The sequence below is a fragment of the Hemiscyllium ocellatum genome, chromosome 2 (assembly GCF_020745735.1).
Source record: "Hemiscyllium ocellatum isolate sHemOce1 chromosome 2, sHemOce1.pat.X.cur, whole genome shotgun sequence".
Taxonomy (NCBI): Eukaryota; Metazoa; Chordata; class Chondrichthyes; order Orectolobiformes; family Hemiscylliidae; genus Hemiscyllium; species Hemiscyllium ocellatum.
This window is the reverse complement of record NC_083402.1, coordinates 12,463,171-12,487,211: the sequence shown is the minus strand read 5'-3', so window position 1 is coordinate 12,487,211 and position 24,041 is coordinate 12,463,171. Positions and strand designations below refer to the sequence as shown.

The window sequence follows — 24,041 nt, the reverse complement described above, 5'->3', positions numbered from 1 at the left end:
TGATTGCTTCAGGAGAAGGGGGAACTGATTCTGGGAAGAAAAAAGAACAGGAATGCATTGCCTTTTGATGTGAAGGGCATCGCTTGTCACTGGCACTCGGGTGTTTCCTTTCCTCCTGGTGGCAAGAGTACCCAGGAACTATAGTGCAGGACCACACCTTTGAGATTATCCATTAAGTGTGACATCTTGTTTGGATAAGCATGAGGGCGGCAGGATGGATGAGCTAATTGACCATGGCGTTGTCTGACAGTCAGCCATTCTCAAGTACCCGGACAAAGAGGAATATAGGAAACTGTATAATGAGGGGATTGACATTATTCTCCGCAGCTAGGAGAAAGTGAGGACTGCAGATGATGGAGAGTCAGAGTCAAAAAGTGTGGCACTGGAAAAAGTACAGCAGGTCAGGCAGCATCTGAAGAGGAGAATCAACGTTTCGGACATACACCTCATTCATAATGTCGACTCTCCTGCTCCTTGGATGCTGACCTGCTGTGCTTTTTCCACTTTTTGACTGTTCTCTGAAGTACCACTGACGCTCAGTAGCAGCAGAGTGTACTATCTATACGATGTACTGCAGAAATTCACCAAAGATCCTTAAACACAACCTTCCAAACCCATGACCACCTTCATCTAGAAAGACAAGTGCAACAAGTACACAGAAACAGCACTACCTGCAAGTTCCCGCCTAAGTCACTCACCAACCTGACTTGGAAATACATCACTGTTCCTTTACTGTCACTGAATGAAAATCCTGGATTGCAGTAGGTTAAGGCAGCTCATCACCACCTTCTGAAGGGCAACTAGGGATGGACAATAAATGGTGGCCAGCCAGCAATGTCCATGTCCCATGAATGAATTTTTTAAAAAGCAAAGACTGAGAGTCCCTAGAGCTGTGCTAGGTCTCAGTACATTTTCTTATGGTTACAGAGGGACCTGCAGTTAGAGGGGAGGATCCAGTCATCATGGGATTTTGTTTAAATCATTCATGACCAGCAGTTATTACCCAGAGAACAGTTATGAGTCAACCACATTGTTGGGTCTAGGGTCACATGTAGATCCGACCAGATAAGCATGACAAATTTCCTTCCCTAAAAGGAGATTAGTGAACTAGATGGGTTTTACCAGCAATTGACAGTAGTTGCATGGCTGCCATTAGGTCCCCTACCTAGAACATAGAACATAGAAAAATACAGCGCAGTACAGGCCCTTCGGCCCTCGATGTTGCACCGACCAAAGTCTACCTAACCTACACTAGCCCAATAACCTTCATATGCTTATCCAATGCCCGCTTAAATGACCGTAAATGACCTATTACAAATTCTTGTTGAATTCTAATTGTGCCATTTTGCATGGGTGGGATTTCAACCCATATCTTGAGAATTTGGCCTGGGGTCCTGGACTCTGGAGTCTAGTAGCATTATCAATTAACCACTGGTTCCCCATATGGGTGTCAACAACATAGGCAGGACAAGTAAAGAAGTTCAGCAAAATCAGCATGAAGAGCTATGCAAAATAATATATTAATTTACATAAATCACTGCTACAATTTGGCTTCCTGAACTTGGGTCATCCCTCTCCATTATGCTAACAGCATCGTTAATTTACACAGCCACCCTTCCATCTTTAAGCAGTACCTCAAAGGCAAAAATCTCTGAATTAAACATCTGAGCTACATGCAAATTGGTATAGTCTCATAAGATTAGAACTTAGATAATGGGATGTGGGTGTTGCTGGCTTGGCCAGCATTTATCACCCATCCCTAATTGTCCTTGAACTGAATGACTTGCTAGGCCACATCAGAGGCAGTTAAGAGTAAACCACATTGCTGTGGATCCGGAGTCTCATGCAGACTAGAGCACATGGTGAAAGCAGCTTTTCTTCCCTGAAAGACATCAGGATCAAGATGGATTTTTACAATAAGCAACAGTGTTTACGTGGCTGCCATTAGGCTAGGTTTTAATACCAAGTTGCTATTGACTTCTAATTGTACCTTCATGGTATTCCAAGCAATGTCACCAGAACATTCACCTGGGGTTTTGGATAATTAGTGCACTGATATTACCACTACGCTCAAAAACTAGTGTAGCAGAAATGGTTTCCAGTTGGGAGGCAGTGGCATCAATATTAGAGAAAATGCAGACTGCACCATTGGGATGGTCTACATCTGAAGTACGCTGGGCCCAATATTCAAGCAAGTCACAGAACGAAGGAAAGAGAAAAAGTTTTAAATTATATAGTAAGGGCAAACGATCAAAACTTGGGAAGATTTGGTTAATCAAAAACAGAGACAAGGCAAGTAAGAAAGATGTTAATCGGAATGATAAATAGTTTTTGACAGGAAGGGGAGCATACAAATCTAAGAATAAGAAACAAATATGGATAATGTTACATAAATAATAAAAGGACAAAACTAAAATCTCAGTTTCTGAATGCGAATAGCATTTGCAACAAATAGATGAACTGATAGTGCAAATAGAAATAAATGAGTATAATGAGATAGCCATTACAGAGACATAGCTGCAGGAATGAAATCAGATAGGAAGGAAAGGAAGCTAGGAAAAGATAGAGAGGTGGCTTTGTTAACTAATTGTACCATTAGCACAATGAATAAGGATCACCTAAGTTCAAGAAACCAGAATATAGCAATGGTTTCTATAAATAGAGAAAGGATAAGTCACTTGTGAGCGTGGTGTGCAACCCTCCTTACAGTAAGGACATAAGACATAGGAGTGGAAGTAAGGCCATTCAGCCCATCGAGTCCATTCCACCATTTAATCAATGCCACTTACCCGCACTCTCCCCATATCCCTCAATTTCTTGTGAGATTCCTTGTCAGTAACCATATGTTAAGATGGAATATAAAGGAGAAAATGAAAAGGGTCGGTCAGATTAGTACGTTGATAATTATGGGGATTTACTTTTACACATCCGAGCAACTAGAGATGGACAATAATGCTGGCTCAGTCAGTGATGCCCACATCCCATGAATGAACTTTTGAAATAAAAAAGAGACAGGAACAATCAGATGGAAAGGTATTCTAGGTAAATGAGGATGTGGTCTCCTGAGGAGAGGTGGGGAATCCTTGTTTGGGGGCCCAGAACTGTAAAGGGGGCTGCTGAAAGCTACATCTCTTTCTTTGCCTCTAGCCCTCTACTGTGAATCCCTTACCTTACTCACATTTAATCTGCAATCTCGAGATATTCATGGGCATCTAGCAGATGCAGTTACTGTTGGCATACTGAAATCACTGATGAGGCATGCTGTGACATTTAACGTCATCAGGCCTCCCACAAAACTAATGCAGTAGGTAAGACCCTACCAACCACCCAAAATTAAGCCCAAGATCAATTTATCCAAGCTTTATGATAATACAAAGGACGACCAAAAATCATCGGCAAAGCATCAATTTTAGGGAGTTTCATGGGGTATTTTGCTCCATGAGCTCAAGTAACTCAGAAAAATAAACCTACATGGACCATAAGATATAGGAGTAGAATCAGGCCATTCAGCCCATTAGGTCTGTTCTGCCATTTGATCATTGCTGATATATATCTCTGCCCCATTATCCTGCCTTCGCCCTGCAACTCCTGATCCCCTTACTAACAAGATCCTATCTTTCTCTGTCTTCAATACACTCAATGACTTGGCCTCCACATGATTCTGCAGCAATGAGTTACACAGATTCATTACCCTCTGGTAAAGAAATTCCTCATCTCAGCTTGAAAGGGTTGTCCTTTCACTCTGAGGGTGTGCCCTCAGCTCCTAGTCTCTCCTACTCATGGAAACATCTTCTCCACATCCATTTGACCCAGGCCTCTCAGTATTCTGTAAATTTCAAACAAGTCCCCTCTCATCCTTTTAAACTCCATGTGCTGTCCTGCTCTCCCATTACAGCTACTGTAAATGTATTCTAAATATGCCCAAACATCTAACACCATTTGTCAATTTGTCCTCTCTCTTGTCTACTGAAAGCACCAATGGCAGCTGCACAGTTTCCACTCTGAAGAGAGCTGCCTTCTCTGGATATTATCTCCTCTTCTACTTCTGAGGAAGCATCCACAAATTGCTCAGAAGATTCACCAGCAAGACTGCCTCTGTCACCCTCCATTATCTCAAATACTGTAACTCAGTGGGTACTTGATTACAGTTGGGAGCATATTCTGGTGACACATCACTGCCATGTCTCCACAGCTGGCTGAGAAACATAGGAACAGAAATCTGCCAACCTGTCAAACCTGCTCCGGCGTTCAATATGATACTGCTGATCATACACTTCAATGCCCTTTACTGCCATAACTTGTATGCCACTGGTAATCAGAAGCAAACCCGACAGCCTCATTCCTGAAGAAGGGCTTATGCTCGAAATGTCGATTTCGCTGCTTGTTGGATGCTGCCTGAACTGCTGTGCTCTTCCAGCACCACTGATCCGGAAACTGGTAATCAGAAGCCTATCAAACTCTACCTTCAACATATTGAAATACTGAGCTTCCACAGTTCACTAATGACCCATTATAGTTCAACCAAAGTTTGCAACCTTCTGAATAAAATAATATTTCTTCATCTGTGAACCAGAGGCATCTTCCTTAGTTTTAAACTGTGCCCCCTAGTTTTAGATTTCCCCAGTATCTTACCTATCTATTCCTTCAAGTACTTTGTAGGATTTAATAAAATCACCTCTCATTCTTCAAAATTTTAAGAGAATGAGATATTTTAAAAATGTGTGTTGGGAGAGGGGGCATATGGATTCACGCATTATAGATTTTTCAGGGTCATTCATAACGGTGAAAAAGTTGTTATGAATCAGATAATGGCTTTATAATTAGTGGTTTTCAGCAGTGGTGATTAGGTCATTGGATAGTTAATTTATACAGACTTTTGATCTACAAAAATTCAGTGTCATGGAATGCAGGGAGGGAAGTGGAGTTGAGGACACAATCTGATCAATCATGATTATATTGAATACGGATTCAAAGGGCTGATTGGTCAATTCCTGCTCTTGTTTCTTATGCCCTTATGAAAAGGAGCTGACTCGATTGTCCCACAGAGAGTCCACATGGAATCAAAAGGCTGACTAGTCCCCATGTGTGCTGCAATAGCTTTATAACAAGGCAGCTACTATACAAAAGAGAAATGAACTTTTCAGAATTCCCTCAAAACTCAAAGTCCGTTTAATTCAAGTTGTGTCTCTCTTCCCTTTTGAGTCAGAAAGTAATGGGCTTGAGTCCTACTTATAATCCAATTAGTTACTAGTATACTAATTGAGGAAGTTGAAGGTGCTACCCTTCAACTAACTCATTAAACTAAGTTGCCAATTTCAGCTCCAGGTGGCCAAACTGATGTTAAAGGCCCCATGATACTACTTATAAAAGATCAGAAAGTTCTCCCAAATGGTATAGCCAATCATCCTCATTGATTCACTGCTGACTGTGCAATTGCACTGTTCACAAACTCAATGCTGACAACCTGGATAATAGTCATGGCACTTTAAAGAAACTCACTCCAAGCAAAACACTGACCATTTCTGAACAAAATGATGAGATCTGCTGAGAAATTGAAGTAGTTTCTTTTTATCTTATTTTCATTTACTTACAATTCTAGCTACTAGATCATTGAGATTCAAGCCATATTTTGCCACCACTGGCCGTAGCACTTCTGTCACTGGTTTGGTGGGTTTGGCCTTTAAACCGACTGATCTATTTATGGGAACTAGATCCAGCCTGAAAGCAAAAGAAAGCAAATGCCATTATTCAACCAAGAATTTTCAACCAACAGGTGGGGTATTGTCATGAGCCAAACATTTTAACAAAATACTGAGAAAACTATTATAACTTTGATTTTTCTCTATTTTATTGATTGCAATGATCCCGACCAAATGTATTTGAGTAATTCTCATAGTGCAACCAAATGAGCATATATGTCTGGTAACATTTCACCAGTACACTAATGCAAAGGCACAAACAGCAAGATCCTTGAGTAAAAATGCATGAAAAAGGACTTGCATTCTATAGATATCTGGCATAGTATGCGGATATCTGATGTACTGGATCATCATACCACTATACTGCATCAATCCGCCTCAATTATCATAGATGGACAGAGTAAAAGTAAAAATAGTTTTGGGACATAGGCTGAAATCATGTCAAGGCTGTTACGGATAGGACATTGATGGTAAGGTTGAAACATGGAATAAGTTTACGGAGAGAAGGAGAAACATCTTCTGCCAGAGAGTGGCGAATCCATGGAATTCATTACCACAGAAGGGTGTGGAGGCCAGGTCATTGATTAGAATTAGAATTACAATCCTTATAGTGTGGAAACTGGCCCTTCGGCCCAACAAGTTCACACCCACCCTCCGAAGAGTAACCCTCTCAGGCCCTTTCCCCTACCCTATATTTACTCCTGACTAATGCACCTAACCTACACAACCTTGTACACTTTGGGCAATTTAGCATGGTCAATTGACCTAACCTGCACATCTTTGGATTGTGGGAGGAAATCGGAGTATCTGGAGGAAACCCACGCAGACACGGGGAGAATGCGCAAACTCCACACAAATAGTCGCCTGAGGCTGGAAGCGAACCCGGGTCCCTGGCGCTGTGAGGCAGCAGTGCTAACCACTGAGCCACCAGGCTGACCAAAGTCATATTTAAGACTGAGTTGGATAGGTTCTTGAATATCAAGGGGATCAAGGATTACAGGGAGAAAGCTGGAGAGTAGGATTGAGAAACTTATCAACCACGATTAAATGGTGGAGCAAACGTGATGGGCTGACTGGCCTAACGTATGCTCCTAAGTCTTATGGTCTACATTTGTTTGATTATAGCCCAATTTTTCATGGATACTGGAGTATACAGGATGGAGTAGCCTCTTTGGGGATACAATGCATTTTTTTGTTTTCTTATTCACGTGCAACATTGGCAAGATTGGCTGGGCCAGCATTCATTGCCCATCTCTATTTGCCCTTGGCTGGTGTGGTTCAACAGAAATATAGAGAAGTAGAAATCACTCAACTAAGTTTAAAGCTGCATGTACTATTTGATAAGAATAGTATTGTGCAGCACTGAATATTACTTTTCCTTACAAAAATAAGCTACTGCAAGTGCTGGATATCTGAATTCAAAATAGAAAATGTGGAAAATACTCAGCAGGTTAGAGAGCACCTTAAAAGAGAAAAATAGTAGGCATTCAATATGATTGTGATTGATATGCAGCCTAACTTCCTACCTTTGGATAATAAAACTGCATCATTCTCAGTTTTAAAATTAGCATCAAATCAATCAATAAAACAATCAATCAATCTAGCCTATACTGATCAACTCCTATTATTGCAAATACCAAAACCCTTTTGACAGGAATGCAACAGTTCATGAGTCTCTGAATTTAACTAATCTGAAAGTAAAAGACAACGGTAGAGAATCATTAATTAAGACAAGTTGTCAAAATGATTCCCAGAATCTTGGTTCTAAAAGCCAGCCCTGAATTCATACTCATCATCTTGACTAAATCAATTCCCATTATGCTAACTGCAAAGTATCAGGAAAAGGCAGCTCCTATCGGTTTATACAAATGACAGGATGTTTCAAATAGAAACTTTAAACAACACAGATTTATTGGCTATAGAATTTATGGATCATGTTTGATTCACATTGCACTTTTTCACATCACAAACACTGGAAATCTATGAACTCCTCTCCTCCTCCACTCTCAAACAGCTGTTTGAGTTAATTCAGTGTAGAGTCATAGGGATGTACAGCACGAAAACAATTTGTCCACGCCGACCAGACATCCCAACCCAATCTAGTCCAACCTGTCAGCATCCGGCCCTTTTCCCTCCAAACTCTTCCTGTTCATATACCCATCAGATGGCTTTTAAATGTTGCAATTGTACCAGCCTCCACCATTCCCTCTGGCAGTTCATTACATACAAGCACTATCCTCTGTGTGAAAGAGTTGCCCCTTATGTCTCTTTCATATCTTTCCCCTCTCACCCTAAACCTATGCCCTTGAGTTCTGGACTCCCCCACCCCAGGGAAAAGATTTTGACTATTTATCCTATCCATGCCCCTCAAGATTTATAAACCTCTGTAAGGTCACCCCTGAGCCTCTGAAGATCCTGGGAAAACAGCCCCAGCCTATTCAACCTCTCCCTATAGTTCAGATCCTCCAACCCTTGCAAATCTTTTCTGAACCCTTTCATGTTTCACAACATCTTTCCAATAGGAAGGAGACCAGAATTGCATGCAAATTTCCAACAGTGACCTAACCAATATCCTGTACAGTCGCAACATGACCCCCCCAACTCCTGTACTCAATACTCTAACCAATAAAGGAAAGCATAACAAATGCCTTCTTCACTATCCTATCTACCTGCAACTCCACTTTCAAGAAGCTATGAACCTGCATTCCAGGGTCACTTTTTTTCAGCAACACTCCCTAGCACCTTACCATTTAGTGTATAAGTCCTGCTAAGATTTGCTTTCCCAAAATACAGCACCTTAAATTAAACACCACCTGCAACTTCTCAAGATCCTGTTGTAATCTGAGGTAATCTTCTTCGCTGTCCACTACACCTTTTGGTGTCATCTGTAAACTTACTAACTATACCTCTTTTGCTCATATCCAAATCATTTATGTAAATGACGAAAAGCAGTGGACCCAGCACCGATCCTTGTGGCACTCCACTGGTCACAGGTCTCCAATCTGAAAAACAACCCTCCACCAACACCCTCTGTCTTCTACCTTTGAGCTAGTTTTGTATCCAAATGGCTAGTTATCTCTGTATTCCATGAGATCTAACCTCGCTAACCAGTCTCCCATGAGGAACTTTGTTGAATGCCTTATTAAATTATATATAGATCACATCCACCACTCTGCCCTCATCAATCCTATTTGTTAACATCTTCAAAAAAACTCAATCAAGTTTGTTAGACATGATTTCCCATGCACAAAGCCTTGTTGACTATCCCAAATCTGTTCCTGCTTTTCCAAATACATGTACATCCTGCCCTCCAGATTCCCTCCAATAACTTGCCCACCACCGATGTCAAGCTCAATGGTCTATAGTACCCTCGCTTGTCCTTACCACCCTTCTTAAACAGCGGCACCACGTTAGCCAACCTCCAGTCTTCCGGCACCTCACCTGTGATTATCGATGATACAAATATCCAGCACTTCCTCCTCTGTTATGAGGACATTTTTCAAGATGTCACCATCTATTCCCCTGCATCTATATCTTCCATGTATTTTTCCACAGTAAATACTGATGCAAAATACTCATCCAGTATTTCCCCTATCTCCTGTGGCTCCACACAAAGGCCGCCTTGCTGAGCTTTGAGGGGCCTATTCTCTCCCCAGTTACCCTTTTATTCTTAATGTATTTGTAAAAATCCTTTGGATTCTCCTTAACTCTATTTGCCAAAGCTATGTCATGTCTCCTTTTTGTTCTCCTGATTTCTCTCTCAAGTATACTCCTACTGCCTTTATATTCGAAGGATTCACTCAATATATCCTGCCTATACCTGACATACACTTCCTTCTTTTTCTTAACCAAATCCTCAATTTCTTTAGTCACCCAGCATTCCCTAACCTACCAGCCTTTTCCTTTCCGGCGAAAGTGAGTATCAGAGTTAAGATTATGGTGGTGCTGGAAAAGCATAGCAAGTCAGGCAGCATCTGAGAAGCAGGAAAATCAACATTTTGGGCAAAAGCCCTTCATCATTTCTGAAGTGCTTTTGCCCGAAACGTCGAATTTCCTGCACCTCGGATGCTACCTGACTTGCTATGCTTTTCCAGCACCACTCTAATCTTGACTCAGCCTTTCTTTTCACCCAGACAGGAATATACTTTCTCTGGATTCTCATTATCTCATTTCTGAAGGCTTCCCACTTTCCAGCCGTCCCTTTGCCTGAGAACATCTGCCCCCAATCAGCTTTTGAAAGTTCTTGCCCAATACCATCAAAATTGGCCTTCCTCCAATTTAGAACTTCAACTTTTAGATCTGGTCTATCCTTTTCCATCACTCTTTCAAAACTAATAGAATTATAGTCGCTGGCCCCAAAGTGCTCCTCCACTGACACCTCAGTCACGTGCCCTGCCTTATTTCCCAAGAGTAGGTCAAGTTTTGCACCTACCCTATCAGAAAATTTTCTTGTACACACTTAATAAATTCCTCTCCATCTAAACCCCTAACACTATGGCAGTCCTGGTCTTTGTTTGGAAAGTTAAGATCCCTTACTATAACCACCCTACTATTCTTACAGATAACTGAGATCGCCTTACAAATTTGTTTCTCAATTTCCCTCTGACTATTAGGGGGTCTATAATACAATCCCAATATGGTGATCATCCTTTTCTCATTTCTCGGTTCAACCCAAATAACTTCCCTGGATGTATTTCCGGGAATATCCTCCCTCAGTACAGCTGTAATGCTATCCCTTATCAAAAATGCCACTCCCTTGCCTCCAAAACTGAGGCTGATGGAGTTATGTGAGGCAAGGTAAATTAAGTGTTAGGGAACCAAAGTAGACAGAATTAAGATACGGTTCAGCTGCAATCTAAAGAATGGCAGAACAGACTTGACGGGCTGAATAGCCTACTCTTGTGCCACATCTCAATCATAACAACTTGTTAACTTACCGAAATAGTGTACGCTTTTCTAATCGAATCTCTCGTGAGTTCAATGTGTTGCAATCTTGATCAAGTACAAGAGGCTTTAAAAAAATCACAATACAAGAGAACAGTGACTAAATGTTCAACAAAACAGCAAGCAATAAAATGACCCAAACTCTTATCGACAATATACCTTCTCAACAGCAATTTGTTTGGATAGCATAGTTAACCTAATTAAATGACGCAAGGTATTTCACTGGACCACAAAGTGAACAAAGGAACAAAATATAATACCAAGCCATGTAAGATATTGGGTCTGATGACCAAAACTTTGGTGCCATAAGAAAGCTTGGAAGAATATCTTAAAAGTAGAAAGGAAGGTAGAGATGAGAAAAAGTATCTAGGCAATTCTAGAGTTTGGGTCTAGGCAATAAAGTGCATTGGCACTACTGATACAACAATTAACTTTGGGTTGCACAAGAGCACAGATCTCTGCTGAGTATTGGGTTGGATGTGATTACAGAGATAGGGCCAGGTGAGGATACAAAGATTGAAAACAAGATGAATTTTTCAAAATCTGGATATTGGTAGACCAAGAGTCAATGTAGATCAGCAAGCATAGGTATGCATGGCAACAGGACTTGATGCATGTTAAGGCACAGATAGCAGAGGTTTGAATAACCTCAAGGTTAGAGAAGATGGAATATGGAGACCTGTGACAAGTACATTAAATCAGTCAAATCTGGAGATAAATCTGAAGGCATGAATATTACACAAAGCTGATGAGTGATGAAATAGGCAGTTTTGGGTAATGCTTCGAATATGATTTCAGAAGTTCATCTCACAATCAGACGTGACATGAATATTGCAAATAGGTTAGTTTAATCTCAAACTGTTGCCAGGAACAGGAATGGAATCTGTAGCTAGGGAATAGAAAAAATTGAAACAAAAACACAAGTGAGACCGAAAACAATGGGTTCAGTCTTCTCTATATTTAATGGAAGGAAATTTATGTTCATCCCATATTAAATGTCTGATATGCCATCTGATAATTTAGCAACAGTGATTCTCTCAGAATTAACAATTATATTTGTCACAACAGTTTATGACAATCAAAAAAATAAGTAAAGAAGGTTCAAACTGACTCAAAAGAGTCAATTACTCAATGTTACACATATGACAATAGGTTATTAGATGAAATTTGTAACTTAAGCTTGCATTATCAAAGAACAAACTGATGGTGCATTTTAAGAGAGGTCAGTGCCAAGAAGCCTTGTGTTCTTCCTCCGCAATTCAAACTTGAACTCCTCTCTTGCTTAAATCTACTCCATTACTTGCATTATTCTTTCTCTCCCCTCCCAATCAGGAGCATTTTCTCTTCTGTATCAGTTCAAACTGCCTCTATTTCTCCACAATGAATAAAGGCTGGCCATATCTCTTTCATACTCCAATTACTCTGGCACTCTCTCTCAAGCTGGAATTTGTGCCTCTCCCCTAAATTCTTTGAAAAAAATCATAAGGCCATAAGACATAGGACTGGAAGTAAGGCCATTCGGCCCATCGGGTCCACTCCGCCATTCAATCATGGCTGATGGGCATTTCAACTCCACTTACCAGCATTCTCCCCGTAGCCCTTAATTCCTTGTGACATCAAGGAACATTTGGAAACCAATTTCCACTCATGCTCCCTACCCAATCCTACCTTCTCAGCTGTTTTCTGCTCACTTTGGTTCTACTTTTCCTTTGATGCCATTTATTTTCCTCTCTTCATTGTTACTGTCATTCAAATTTCCGTTTTAATTTTTTTCCTCACTCTTCCATAGATGTGTGTGTTGCTGAAAAAGTATTTTTCAGTATTTGCAGCTAAGCCCAAACTTCCCTCGTACTGAGTGGCTTGTTAGGCCATTTTAGAACCATTCACATTGATGCGGATCTGGAATCACATGTAGGCTAGATTGGGTAAGGATGTCCTAAAGGACATAGTTAAACAAATGGGTTTTAGCAACAATTGATGATAGTTTCACAGTCACGATAAAGACCAGCTTTCAATCCAGATTTTATTTCTATTAATCAAATTTAAATTCCCCTTGATGGGATTTGAATCAACGTCTCCAGGGTATTAACTGGGGTACTTGGATTTTTAATCCAGTGATATTACACATTGGTGTGGCGTAGCATCCAGCCAACGATGTAATCATTGTCAATCATTATAAAAATCCCATCTGGTTCACTAATGTCTTGAAGGAAGGAAATTTATTGTCTTTACCTGGTCTGGCCTACATGTGACTCCAGACTCACAACAATGTGGTTGATTGTTGAAATGGCCCAGAAGCAGTCAGTTCAAATGGCAGTTAGGCATGGGCAATAATTGCTGGCTCAGCCAATGACATCCACAACTCATCTAAATAAGACTGAATAAGAAGTAACATTACTGTTGCCCTTTATATCACAATCTCTCCTTAAGCTGCTGCATCCCTTTATAACTGCCATCCACTTTCCATTCTTCACTGACACTCGTATGGGGCATGCAAAACTCTAAACACAATCCTACCATCATGGACATCATTCACACTATCATCAGAAGATGCATATTACATACCTTGTCACCTCCAACCAGAAAGAGATCTACAGCAGCTAACTGAATTTGCAGCCTCTCACAAAGCTCTGTCAACAGTTCTCTAATAGAAACACCGGTTTGGATTGAAACTGTGTGCAAGGAACCATCCGGCAGACTCATGGTGCAGTGTTTTGAACGCTTTTCTCTTTGTGTCACAGATTCTCTTGTAGAAACGTTCTTTTGGAAAAAGAAGATCTTCAGTTAGGTTGAAATACTAAGAGCAACAAACTGGAACACAATTGATGCCTAAATCAGTATTAATTCTTTACAAATAAAATTTTATTTGTAATTTTTTTTCAGCTATTATAACATGAATAAAACTAAAACACAAATAATCAATATTAATACAAATTGTTTTTGGAAATAAGTGAAAAATACACTAAGCTAAGACTTTTTTAAAAATCTCACTTGCTATTTTAAACAGAGTGTGCTTTGTGCTGTCTAGCTTATTTTTTCTGAAAAAATATAGCAAAGTATTTGATATAGGGTTGTAAAGTGGGGTGGGGAGATAATGCTTTCTCAGTTAGATGAAATAGCAGATGTCAATGGATCTATGTGGAACGAGAATGCTCTCCAGCAATAATGGAGGGATGTTTCATAATCTCAACAGTTCCCACCAATGTGACTGGCCAGCAGCTTTAGCACTTTCAGCAGTGCCAGAACTAAACAGTGGACATTGCTGGGACTGCAACAAGGCCCAGGATGAAGGCAGACATAGCATCCGGAACCAGAAAAATGCAGATATTTTTATATTTAGGGATGATTGGGAGTCCAGGGAGAGAGATGGGAAAGCAAAGTTGATGGCTAGCCAGTAAATGATAAACAGAGATACAAGGCAAGCACCTCCAAATTTCACTTTTCTGATTAAATAAAAAGCCTTAAACTGTCCTGCCTATGCCAACCCTTTTACGGCTTTGGCAGTGTAACATTTAGGTCAAATGGCTGTTAACAAACTCAGTTACCTGAAAATCATCTTTTTGCAAAATGGGAGCAAGCTACCAATTTTGAAGCCAGTCCTGTCTGATATTTTGTGGGAACCAGCTGAAGTTGTAGAAGTAGGTGGTGGGCTACACACCCAAGGAGATGTCACTATGGATGAGATTTTCTCATATATGCCAGTCAATCAGGTGGCTGGCTACTCTCCATTACCAGCAGCACCAGTCATGTCGAAGGTTGTGAGGGGAAAATTGGCTGGACAGAGTGGAGGAGGGAAGGACAAACTAGGATAGGGTCCTTATATGGGTGTGGGTGAAATAATTCCACATAGGCCGGTATTCAGTAACCAAGTCACCCTTTATTTACATGTGAAAAGCCTTTTGACACAGATCCAGCTCCCTCAGAGCCAACTAGTTAATAGAATATCTGGCACTCCTGTTCTTATCTGTCTGCCAGGACTCCCTGATTGGACCAGATTAAATGCCTTAATCAGGGAACTCATATTCTATGACTCCACTTGGCTGACCTTGTTACAGATGTTACAGCTCGGGAACTATCAACAGCTTACAGATTGGCAGGTATCTGTCCATGTGGCATGTCCCTCCTGCTGAACATTTCACAAAAGATTGAAGGGCAGTGGGTGGAAGGCCCTTAACAGGTCATTAATTAGCTAAATAATGGTCAATATTCATCCAATAATGACTGTCTGGCAACTACTTCACTGTTGAATATATGCACTTCCCCACCAAATCTCATGCCAATCCCAGCCTTCAAGGAGATTGCTCCTGCGCTGAGTGTAAAATTCCAGCCTATATTTCTTAACACAATAAGGTTAAATCATTTCATTTTACAGATCAACTATTTAGATCATAGTATAATAAGTGTATTTCTTAATTGTATAAGCTTAGAAATTCAAAATAGCATAGAATAAGGCCATACACTCATCACCCATGCTAACTTTCTGCAACATAAATCATCAGTACCATTTTCTTATGCTATCTTCTATTTTTGTTGTATATCTAATTTCTAATAAATTTCTTTTTAAACTCATCGCAACCTCCACCATGCTCATAGGCGGTAAATTCCAGATCATTCCCTCTACTGCATAAAAAAGTTAATTTGTGTCTGCACAGATTTGATAAATTACCACTTAAAAAGCCATTAACAAAGTTGAGGGTCTTGGGTTAGACAGCAAGAGTTAGTGTGAGATTCCATATGCTTGCTAACTATACTCTCAATAAGCACTATCTCCTATGATGTATGCACAAGAACCCCAAAGTTCCTCTGTCCCTTTCTCTAAAACTGTGCCATCAAACATAAATTGTATTTCGCAATCCCTTGTGCAAAAATGCATCCTTTATGTATTAAATTCCATTTGCCAATATGTGCCCACTCTGCTTACTTATCTATGTTCTATTGCAGTGGCCTGGTATCTTTATCAATGTTTGCTGTACATGCAAGTTTTGTACCTTTAGCAAGTTTTGAAATTTTACTGTGTTCCATTATCCAAATCATTTAAATGCAGCATTAAACACAGTGGTTCTAGCACTGGACCTTCAGGAACACCACAATCATCATGCAGCCTGAAAAACAACTACCTATCACAACTCACTCTTGTCTAATGTTAAGCCAACTATTTTTATCCATTGACTCCCACTCCCTAATCAACAGCCCTCAATTTTGTTAATGGCCTTTTAACAGTTACTTTGCGAAAATCATATTGACATAATCCATAGCCGGCATTTATTCAACTTTCTATTACTTAAACAAAACTTCCAACTAAATTCAGTAAGTGTGGTCTGCCTTTTATGAAGCTCATGTATGTCCAGGGCATTCAACATTAAAATGATACTAGAATAAGAAGCAAACGTTTGGTCACAAAAACATATCTCCTAAGCATTTTTTTCAACACTGTTCCTTTTTCAGTGATTGTATGCCCTTTTCTCCTTTTCTCTTAAAGGTTTCAGTCCTTTGTGGGTTTTACTTCGATGTTTTAAGCTAGAATACTTCCAGGACCTCATCCAAGTGATCATCCTAATCTCAGTTTAGAGTAAAAATAGAAAATACTGGAAAAATCTGGCAGGTCTAGTAGCATCTATGCGGAGAGAAACAGAATTAACGTTTCAAGTCCAATATGACTCTTCTTGAAAACTGGAAGAGTCTGGAAAATCATCTTTTTCATGTTGTTGACAGGGGGAGGTGAAATGAGAGGAACAAATGGTTAGCCTGCCCAGGGCAAAAGGCTTATGGTGTGCTTATGGTGGTAAAGGAGAGATAGAGATAAAAAAAAAGGTGTAAATCATAGTTGTGAAAAGGACACAATGGGTCCAAGATGTGTTGTGTCAGGACTGAGATAGTCAAGAAAGCTACTCAAGTGATAATCGAGAAACACTGCACCTGCCTAGTCAATAACATCCACACCACCAAGAACATTTGCGAGGAAATTATCATAATCCCCAGCAAGAAACTTTGCATCAAACTTGCAGGTTATGTGACACACTTAATGATTGTATTCAGCGTGGACCCATCAGAGGCATCACTATCAAACTGCAGAAAGAAAAGCGGGAGAGGAGGGATAACTATGTTCCTGAAGCCTCTGCTCTGAGATGATTGAAGTGGGCCCAGATACCAAGGAGCTGTTGAAGCTGCTGGACTTTGGCAGCTTGTCTAATCTGAGGTCACACAGTAAGCATGGCCCTCCAAAATCCAAGAATCTAAAGTTATTTGTACAACATGGCTCGAACTAAAAGGCAAAAGCAAAAACAAACAAGGCATAAACATGAGACAGGAGAAAGTGAGGACTGCAGATGCTGGAGATCAAAGCTGGAAATGTGTTGCTGGAAAAGCGCAGCAGGTCAGGCAGCATCCAAGAAGCAGGAGAATCGACGTTTCAGGCATGAACCCTTCTTCAGGATTCCTGAAGAAGGGTTCATGCCCAAAACATCAATTCTCCTGCTTCTTGGATGCTGCTTGACCTGCTGTGTTTTTCCAGCAACACATAAACATGAGACAGTCAGGGGACAGGGTGGCATGTAATTAAAATGGAGGACAGAGTTCTGAAGTTGTTGAATTCAATGTTGAGTCCCAGAGGCTGTCATTCCTCCAGCTTGCATTGAGCTTTGTAGGAACTTTGCAGCAGACCAAGAACTGAAATATTAGCATGGGCAAAAGGTGGTTTATTGAAATGCAAGCAATTGGAAGTTCAGGCTCATTCTTCAGGGCACAGCAGAAGAGTGACTGTTTTTTCTGCTTTTGGTTTCACCAATGTAAAGATGACTACACTGTGAGCAGCCAATACAACAGACATCAGCCTAATCCACAGTTTGATAACAGTGCTCCTCTGAAGCAATGAAGCTGAGCCAAGTTTGGTTATTTTCTATTCCCTGAACTGGCATGAGCACAAAGTAGATGTCAATCCCAGGACTATCCTAAACTGTATGGTACACAGACTTAAACCTGCACACGTCTTCCAACTCCTTTTCTTCAAATTAACTTTGAAATAGATATAAACAGATTATTTCCTGTAAATGATCTGGAGTTGGCAACTATCTATTAAACTAAGGAAATGTTTTCAAACTGTAATCATGCTTCAGGTCCTTCACTAGTACCAAATGTGTGCTGTGGGACTACTCCCATGTTTCTGTTTAATTTGCACTAACCTCGTGTTTGTTGTTTCTTGGACAGCCAGAAGCCATCCCCTCTGTGCTAGTGGAAGATGACATGGAGCCAAATGATTCACGATGCCACTGAGACAGTCCATTATTTTCCGACAGGTCTAGCAAGTGAGAGAAAGAATGCATATTTTAAGAACGTAAAAGTATTTCCTACAATCCTCTACAGTATGTAAAACAACGGAGCACTGCTTCCGTTGCTGCATGAAATTATGATACTCGTACTTCTTTTAACAAATGCAAGATAAGGTAATGTGGTTTAGTAGATATAGTGTACTAAAAGGTAGTGTCTTTGAACTTTGTTCAGACAATAAGATTTCATTTGTAGGCCTTTTTATCCTTACTTCTTCCCATTCAGAACACATAATTGTTTCTGGACACTTTCCATTCTATCAAAAAATTTCCATTTATTACCAAGAGGCAATTTTTCATCATCAGCAAATGAGGTGAAGAAAGAATTATAATAATGCACTACCTTGTACAAGCGCACAATGCCACAAAGTGCTTTGCAAAATATATTTTTTTGACTGATGTTAAAACAGAGCAATCAACTTTCACGCAGAAAATCCCACAAATAGCAATTTAATGGCACTACCATCACTGAATCCCCCACTATCAACATCATGGGAGCTCTGCTGACCAGAAACTGAACTGGATTAGCCATATAAATACCATGGCTACAAGAGCAAGTCTGAGGCTAGGAATTCTGTGATGACTAACTCACCTTGTATCTTCCCAAAGACTCTTCAAATTAAATGTGTCCTGGAATACTCCCTAGTGTATCACTGCACTTCAACAAAACTCAAGAACCTTAACATCATCTGGGATAAAACTGCCCAAATGTTTAGCACTGCATCCAGTATTTTAAACACTCTGTCACCCCATTACATTTGATAGATGGATGGATTGCAGCAATTCACGCTCACTCTTCCAACAGCAACTTCCAAACCCATAACCTCTACCACCTGCAAGAAAGGTGATTGGCAGGATATGATGACTAAGTCCCACAGAAGTTAGTGCTGCAGCCAAAGCCTTTTTACAATTTACATCAATGACTTAGATAAGGGGTGCAAAGATATGGTGGCTAAATTTGTACATAACAGCAAAAAATGCTACAAAAAGGACAGGAGATTGTAACACATATAAATAAACTTATCGTTTATCTATATGTGTTACAATCTCCTTCTTCCTTTCTGCCCATGATTTACTGACATAGCACAGAATGAGATACCACTCTGACTCACTTCTTACTTGTGCTTTGTAAATAGCTTTAGAGAATTAGGAGGTGAGATATTTGCTGCAGGGTTCCCTGCTTCTGACCTGTATTTGTAGCCACAGTATTTGTATGGCCAGTTCAGTTAAGTTTCTGGTCAATGGCAATACCCAGGATGATGATAATGGGGGATTTAGCAATGGTAAAGCCAGTTAATGTCAAGGGATGATGATTAGATTCCTTCTTATTGAAGATTACTTTTTATTCATTCATGGATGTAGGCATCCATGGATGTTGGCTTTGCTTGGAGATCTGAAATACTAGGTCTATGATATCAATACTGTGCTACCGCTTACCATAGATGGTCATAGCTTGGCACTTTTGTGGCATTAATGTTACTCACCACATGTCAGCCCAAACGTGGACACTGTCCAGATCTTGTTAAATTTAGACATGGTCAGTATCTAAGGAGTTGTGAACAGTGATGAAAATTATGCAATCATCAGTGAACATCCCAACTTATGACCTTGTAATGGAGGCAATGATGAAGCAGCAAATGGTTGAGCCTAGGATATTTCGTTGAGGAACTCCTGCAGAAATGTGCTAGAGTGGAGATGACTGATTTCCAATAACCACAACCATTTTCCTTTGTGCGACATAGACACCAACCAGTCTTCTCCCCAATTCTCATTGCTAGGACTCCTTGAACATAGGAACATAGAACTCAGGAGCGGAAGTAGGCAATTCAGTCCTTCGAGCCTGCACCGCCATTTAACATAATGGTGCCTGATCTTATCCTAGTCTCAACTCCCCTTTCCTGCCTGCTCCCCATAGCCCTTTATTCCGCTTTTCATCAGAAACATCTCTATTTCTTTCTTGAATCTATTGATTGATTCTGCCTCCGCTGCACTCTGTGGCACTGAGTTCCACAGCTTCAGAACTCTCAGAGAAGTAGTTTCTCCTCATGTCAGTTTTGAAACTACCTCCTCTCACTGTATATCTATGCTCTCTTGTTTGAGACTGTCCCATAAGGGGGAATATCTATTCAACATCCACCTTATCAATTGCTTTAGTATCTTATATACCTCAATCACATCCCTCTCGATTCTTCTGAACTCCAGCGAGTACAAACCCAAGCTATTCAACTGCTCCTCGGATGGCAGCCCCTTCATCTCTGGAATCAATCTTATGAACCACCTCTGAACTACGTCCAGTACCACCACAAAGCTCCTCAACTAAAGAAATCAAAACTAGACATAATATACAGATGTGGTTAACAACACTTCTTTACTTTTAAAATCCATTCCTTTTCCAGGATTCCATTTGCTTTTCTTATTATATGCTGCACCTCCATATCCACTTCCTGTGGTTCATGCACAAAGACACTGAAATCCCTCTGCATGGACGCACTTTGAATCTGCTTCCTATTTAAATAATAATTTACCCTTTATTTTTCCAGCCAAAATGGACAAACCCACACTTATTCACATTAAAGTCCATCTGCCAGATTCTGGTCCATTCTCTTCGCCTCTCAATATCCACCTGCAGACTCTTTATCTCCTCATTATTGGCTACTTTCCCACCTATTTTCATATCATGAAAACTCTGCTTTGTTACATTTTGTCCCTGCTTGCAGATCCTTTATAGAGATTGATACTACATTCAGTTAAATACTGCCTTGAAGTAATTGGTAATAAAGATAAAATCACTTTCACCTCACCTCTGGAATTCAGCTTTTTTATTCATGTTTGATTCAAAGCTGCAATGAGTTCAGGAGTTGAGTGGCCAAACCCAAACTGAGCATTAGTGAGCAGGCTTTTGCTAAACAAGTATTGCTTGATAGCACCTTTGATGGCATTTTGATTAGTTTAATGATGATTGAGAGTAGACTGACACACTAGTAACTAGCAGGTTAGAGTTGTCCTTTTTGTGTACAGGACATATCTGGGCTGTTTGGTACACTTTTGGCTGGATGTCAGTATTGTAGCTGTACAGGAACAACTCTCCCCCACTTGATCCCCTTAACCACGCAGCTTTATTTCCTTCCAAGTGTCAATCCAAATTGCTTTTGAAATCATTGTTTCTACCTACACAATGTTCATGGGCAGCATGTTTCAGGTCATTACTATTCACTACAAAAGTCCCCCTTCATTTCTTGCACAAAATTGCAAACCTGTATATCCTAGCCCATTTATCATCAGCTAAAGGGAGAGATTTACCCTTGTCCACATTAAGTATGTTTGTCATAATATTGTATAACTGTCAAATCTTCCACTATGTTCTTTGTTCAACAATGATGAAGGAGAAAGTGAAGACTGCAGATGCTGGAGATGAGAGTCGAAAGCGTGTTGTTGGAAAAGCATAGCATCAAAGGAGTAGGAAAATCAACGTTTTGGGCATAAGCCCTTCATCAGGAATGAGGCTTGTGGGCCATGGGTCTGAGAGATAAATGGGAGGGGGTGGGGATGAGGGGCAGGTGACTGAAGTGGTGGAGGATGATACAATGTATGCGGAGGTTGGTGGAGTGGAAGGTGAGGGCCAGAGAATTCTATCCCTGTTGCGACTGGAGTCGAGGGGTTCAAGGGCAGAAGAGCGCAAAGTGGAGGAGATGCGCTGGAGGGCATCGTCGACCATGTGGGAGGGGAAATTGCCATCTGGGATGTTCTAGGGTGGAACTGGTCCTCCTGGGAGCAGATGCAGCAGTAGTGGAGGAATTGGGAATAAGGGATGGTGTTTTTACAGAAGGTAGATGAGAGGAGGTGTGTGGTCCTGGTAGCTGTGGGAGTCAGTGGGTTTGTAGTAAATGTCATTGTTTAATCGGTCGGCAGGGATGGAGATAGAGAGGTCCATGAAGGGGAGGCAGGTGTCCAAGATGGTCCAGATGAATTTGAAGTCAGGGTGGAAGGTGCTTGTGAAGTTTATGAACTGTTCAACCTCTTCGTGGGAACATGAGGTAGCGCTGATACAGTCATTGATGTCTCGGAAGAAAAGGTGGGGAACAGTGCCAGTGTAGCTGTGAGATGGACGGTTCCATGTACCTGATGAAGAGACAGACATAGCTGGTTCCCATGCAGCTCCCCGTCTCACTCCACCAAGGTCATGCAGGCCATGGGCCTTCTCCATCGCTAAACCCTTCCCACCTGATACCTGAAGGAAGAATGCATCATTTTCCATCTTGGGATGCTGCAACCACACGGGATCAATGTGGATTTCACCAGTTTCCTCATTTCCCCTCCCCCAACCTAACCCAGTTCCAAGCCTCCGACTCACCACCACCCCCTTGAGCGATACTACCTGTCCATCTTCCTTCCTTCCCATCTATTCGCTCCACCCTCCCCTCTGACCTATCACTTTGACCCAGACCTTCATCTATCTATCACATTCCCAGCTATCTGTCCCCCAGCCCCACATCACTCCCATTTATCTCTCAGCCCCACCCAGGCCCACAAGCATCATTCCTGATGAAGGGCTTATGCCCAAAATATCAATTCTCCTGCTCCTCAGATGTTGCCAGACCTGCTGTGCTTTTTCAGCACCACACTCTCGATAAGGACGATGACACCCAGCTTCTCCAACCTATCACCACCCCTCAATACACAGATTTGGTAAGAGTACAGCCTCTCTCAAAAATAAAAATGGGCTGTCTAGCAGCATTATAACATATGTAAGCAAAATTCACCAGGATGTGAATCGCCATTCTCTTTTCTCTTTTGAGTTCGTCCTAAGCTCCTCCGTGACCATGAGAAAAATGTTCCCTTCTTCTTGTTGCTATTATCATCTTCAAGCTCAATGGGTAGCAATCTGGATGATTTAATCCTTGAACCGGACTGGAACAGCAAAAATAAATACAGATGAATTAGGCTTGCAATTAGAACATTACTTTTGACAACAAAAACAGAAATTGCTGGAAAATCTCAGCAGGTCTGACAGCATCTGTGGAAAGAAATAAGAGTTATTGTTTTGGGTCCAATGACCATTCTTTAGAAGTTTTTAATTTTATCATGAACATATTCATGTACAGGTATGTAAAAAAACTGAAGGAAATACTTAAGCATAGAGAATAGTAAATATATAATTGCCCAAGTGCCCTCTGTTCAGTAAAAAAAAAATGGTTGCAACTTCATAGCTGTTCTGTAAGAACTGTTGCTACTGTTGGTTCAGTTCCTTTCAACATCAACATCATGGGATGTGGTCTTTGCTGGCCAGACCAGCATTTCTTGCTAAATGTTAATTGCCTTGGAGAAGGTGGTGGCAAGCTGCCTTCATGAATTGCTGCAGTCCTTAGGGACATCCACAGTGCTGTTAGGAAAGGAGTTCCAGGAATCTGACTCAGCAACAATAAAGAAACAATGATTATTTCCAAGTCAGGCTTCTGCAAGGCTTGGAGAAAATCTAGCAGCTAGTGCTATTCCCATGCATGTGCTGTCTTTATCCTTCCAATGGTAGAGGTTTGGAAGGTGTTATCTAAGGAACTTTGCTAAGTTGTTGCAGATGGTGCACACTGCTGACACTTCGCATTTATGGTGGTTAAAGTGACTGGTTGCTGGTGGTAGATGGGAAATCCATAAAGCAGGCTGCTTGTACTGGACTGTGTAAAACTTCTAGAGTGTTGTTAGAGCTGCACTCATCTAAGCATGTGGAAAGTAATCCATCACACTCGAGTTTTGACTTATAGATAGTAACCAAGCTTTGAGTTGTCGCGACAGGAGTTACTTGTCACAGAACTCCCAACCTTTGGCCTGCTCTCGAAAATATTGACATTACTGATCCAGTTCAGTTTTTAGTCTATGGTAATGCTCAAAATATTGACGTTGGAAAATTCAATGATAGTAATACCGCTGAATATCAGTAGAGATAGCTAGATTCTCTCTTCAATTGCCTAGCACTTGCCTGCTATAAATATTACTTGTCACACATCTCTTTCTTTCAAGGTTGAATGCTGCCCAGGTCTTGCCGCATACGTACACTGAATGCTTCAGTATCTGACAAATCACA

General features: G+C 40.8%; 1 protein-coding gene across 3 annotated transcripts in view; it reads right to left on the bottom strand.

The window, feature by feature from the left end:
- Positions 1-24,041, bottom strand: part of rgs12b (regulator of G protein signaling 12b) — a 204,935-nt gene that overhangs the window by 27,966 nt on the left and 152,928 nt on the right. For all 3 annotated transcript variants that reach the window (XM_060834778.1, XM_060834769.1, XM_060834788.1), the window contains exons 9-13: positions 22,726-22,873; positions 17,822-17,937; positions 13,209-13,403; positions 10,637-10,710; positions 5,592-5,718 (exon numbers count right to left, since the gene is read on the bottom strand). In XM_060834778.1, coding sequence (XP_060690761.1) covers positions 5,592-5,718; positions 10,637-10,710; positions 13,209-13,403; positions 17,822-17,937; positions 22,726-22,873 — 660 coding nt within the window. The remainder of the gene's footprint in view (positions 1-5,591; positions 5,719-10,636; positions 10,711-13,208; positions 13,404-17,821; positions 17,938-22,725; positions 22,874-24,041) is intronic.